Source organism: Pseudorasbora parva, chromosome 15, assembly GCF_024679245.1.
Source record: "Pseudorasbora parva isolate DD20220531a chromosome 15, ASM2467924v1, whole genome shotgun sequence".
Classification (NCBI taxonomy): Eukaryota; Metazoa; Chordata; class Actinopteri; order Cypriniformes; family Gobionidae; genus Pseudorasbora; species Pseudorasbora parva.
In genome coordinates, this window is record NC_090186.1 from 3,678,353 (window position 1) to 3,682,259 (window position 3,907).

Here is a 3,907-nt window from a genome sequence, read left to right on the forward strand (position 1 = left end):
GATCAACATTTTTGTTACAGCTTCCTGTAAGTTTACTTAAGTGGATAGTTCACCTAAAAAAATTAAATGATCCCATAATTTACTCACCCTCAAGCCATCCTAGGTGTATATGACTTTCAGCCAAACACAATCGGAGTTATATTAAACAATATCCTGGCTCTTCAAAGTTTTATAATGAGATTGAATGGATGGATGTACTTTCAAAATCTCAGGCTCCATTCAATCCCTTTATAAACCTTTGAAGAGCCAGGATATTGTTTAATATAACCCCGATTGTGTTTGGCTGAAAGTCATATACACCTAGGATGGCTTGAGGGTGAGTAAATTATGGGATCATTTATAAACTAACCGTTTAATTTATGATGGGAGTACATGAATTTAGTTGCATTAACTGACATTCTGTGGTTAACATTGTGGTGAAGAGCTTGTGGGTGGCTAGTGTTGCTTCACTGTGCTAAATAACTTCTTGCTCGTGGATCAACATTGAACTGACTCAAAGTGAATAACGACATGCCTTTGTCTGAATTGATCTCATTTCATAATTGATTTAGTTATTAAATGGAACTGAATTAACACATGTGAATGTACAGTCTTTAAGCTGAACAGTGACACTATTGTCTTTTTTAAAGCTGCTTTACAGCAGAATTGAATTGATCCTGTTATTTCCTGTTATCACTGTAAAGCTGCTTTGAAACAATCTGTGTTGTATAAAGCACTGTATAAATAAAGGTGAGGTGACAGTGATAGGCTACACTGAGCGGCAGACAGACAGAAATATAGATAAACCATTGTGAACTCCTGCACACACACACACACACACTTCAGATGTCAAACACCTCCTCATGAATGTAGTTAACCAAGGCAAATGTCATGACCACATTCTTGGTTCTGTACTGCCGCCTTCACATTCTAGAGGAGTATGATAACAAATAATCTAGTAGGCCTATATCAGTTATTAAACTCCGCCAACATTTTTTTATATTACATTTTGGTTGGTTCATATTACATATTCTATTATAACATTATACCCTTTGGCTCTATATTGGCAGGATGAATCTGATTTCTGTGATGCAGCCTTAATCATAGGCCCTGTTTGCATCTGGTATAAAGATGTGTTTCAGTCGATCAGATCAGTCAGTAATAGACCATCTAGTGATGCAAGCAAACTACTCCACCTTTTATGAAATTTTGTCATTTTGAATTGAACGAAATGCAATCGTTAAATTCATAGATTAATGTGACCATGAGGCAAAAAACTTTGCATTTTCTACATATTAGATATGAGAATAAGAGGGAATTTGTGCACATTTTAAAATAAAATATTTGCAAATAGTTTAAATTGCTTCATTAGCCTATTACAATTAGACCTAGAACTTATTTTAATACTTACTTATTCATTTTTTTGTGTTATCCCCCCCCCCCTTTGTTGCACTTTGAGATTCTTCGGCATGAAAAGTGCATTATAAATAAAATCTATTATTATTATTATTATTTTACCATTCTTATTTATGTATTCCCTTATATCCATTTAGTCATTTAATTGTTCAATTCCTTTATTATTATTAGAATTTATAATATTATAAATTATACCCCAAGGTGCCCCCTCAAAACTTGAAACCCCTATGATGACGCTGTTGCATGAGAACTAAACCAACATCCCTTTAAGACGAGTCATTTCACTAGGCGGCCATCTTTGAAACGCCTCTCGGGCATGCATTCTTTTTTAATAGAGCTTGGCAAACAAGCTTATTTAATCATAAGCTCGGCAAACAGTTATGGTGAAATTCTCCATAACTGTTTGCCAAGCTTATGATTAAATTTCATATTTGAAATCACCAATGAAATCAGACTACAACTGTCTCATAAATGTAGTTTCTAAAGTCCTAAACAACAGGAGCTTCTAACTGCAGCTGTAGTGACGACTTTACCGATTGGCTATTTTATTTAGAAGGCGGGACTTATTCCGCCATTTTGCGCGTTACAATCTCTCATTCATATTAATACAAGTGCTTCGTCTTTCTGTAAAGACTTTGACTGAACTGAGATTTTTTTTTTTTTTTTTTTGTAGAACTGATTTATACATGAAATTAACTATTGATGATCTTTACATCGCAAACATAATTTTCCTTTTATCACTGTAAAGCTGCTTTGAAACGCTCTGTATTCTATAAAGCGCTACAGAAATACTGGACTGGACTTGATTAAAGTCAATAAACAACAGGAAGTCGTTTCCAGTGTTGCTCACAGTTGTGTGCAGTTGGAAGAAAGCTAAAAACCACAACAAACCCGCTGCCACTAGAGTATTTTCACAAGGTCAACATTTTAACTGACATAATCACCGGATATTGGGAACTAACTTAGCTGTAGTAACTCTTGCACACAGTGAGCATGTAACTCCTGTACAGTTGAGCAAATGAATAAACACATAATGAACATTTAAACTCCCGCACTAATGTGCATGCATAAACTCGAGCACGTTTAACTATGTAAACATGCATTTATGAGCAAGAGAACGCACTGTCTGCTTTTAGGGACATGTTGACTTATGCACAAATCAAGGTGAATTGAAATTTGAACATCCAGAACAACTAGGCATATAAACTCCTGCGCAAATGAAAAACAGCACGGATGGAAATATGAACACATGAACTGCTGCGTATAGGAATATATAAACACGTGAACTCTTGCACATAACAGTGAAACATATCACGTTGGTTTGGGGGTGGACCGTTGAAGTGCGTCCATGAAAACAAAAACAATCACACAGGGTAGAGATTACAGCGTAATTCCCCCGATACATAAGAGCATCCTGCACACACACGCTCACACACACAGTGACAGTAGAAGAGCGTGCAGTGAGTGAAACGCGTCAATCAATCGCGTGTCTCTTACCCGTCTTTACGCTTCGCTTTATAAACATGCCCGTATGTGCCGCGACCCACTTTACAACCTTCATATTCAAACAGATCTTCCACTCTCTCCCTCTCGGCGGCGAGCTTCGTTTTGAAGTCGTAGTCCATTTTAACCCATAAATATTTCTTAATTTACAATAAAATAAAATATTAATTATTACATGCATTAATTAAATGATCCGATCGTTTTATTACCCCACCATTTCCTTGTTTGGGATTTTGGTCAGCTCCGCTTAATGGTCACGTGCGCGGTGACGCATTTTATTGTTGCCGATGGCCTTCTGGGAATTGTAGTGTTCGCCGAGCAATCCACCGGTGTGAGTCAACGAAGATAGGTCGTATTTAAAACTACAACACGCAAATCGTCGTTCTTTCGTCGTTCCATTCCGTTTCAAAATGCATTTTTGTCTGGTTGTTGGTATGTACAATCGCTGCATTAGCTGTAATTCCAGCATAACGACTCAAAACATGACACGTCATGTGGAGAATACATATTTTTCCTCAGCAGACTAGCGAATAAACCGGAATAAACGGGCACTAATCACTTGTTTATGCATGTACTGGCGCAGCACAACGCAAAATGTTATTTAGTAGTGTTTGAGAAGGAAATTAAAGTTGTTGTTTTTTTTTAAACAACTGTGATATGCTCCTCATTTAAACATGCACTGTTTAAATCTGTGTATATTTTTTGTACCCTCTTCTTTTTGTAACACTGATTGTATTCTGAAGTATATAATGTCTTGATGTTATAAAATTGCAATCATGTACATGCCTTTTGTTGTTAATAAAGCATTAAAAAAAATCAAATTATGATTAGTCTATACAAGGGCAAGTGCGACTACAGCGTGAACTCTGCTTTTTATGCAACCTCTCATTTGATTGACAACCATTACAGCCAATCGCTGCAGACACGAGGGTCGCTTCTTCGCCGTGATTGGCAGCCGTGATGATGACGTTATCGAGTAGGTAATAAAACCTCCGCGCAGGCTGCCATT

At 36.8% G+C, this 3,907-nt stretch overlaps 1 protein-coding gene across 4 annotated transcripts in view; it reads right to left on the reverse strand.

Moving 5' to 3' along the window:
* cdk19 (cyclin dependent kinase 19) overlaps window positions 1-3,907 on the reverse strand; it is a 45,482-nt gene that overhangs the window by 41,117 nt on the left and 458 nt on the right. The window contains exon 1 of one of the 4 annotated variants that reach the window (XM_067416754.1): window positions 2,893-3,160. The exons of 1 other annotated variant lie outside the window; for it this stretch is intronic. In XM_067416754.1, the coding sequence (XP_067272855.1) occupies window positions 2,893-3,020 (128 nt within the window). In that variant the 5' untranslated portion in view covers window positions 3,021-3,160. Of the gene's footprint in view, window positions 1-2,892; window positions 3,161-3,907 lie in introns of those variants that run through there. 2 more of the 4 variants (XM_067416757.1, XM_067416756.1) reach the window with 2 other exon arrangements.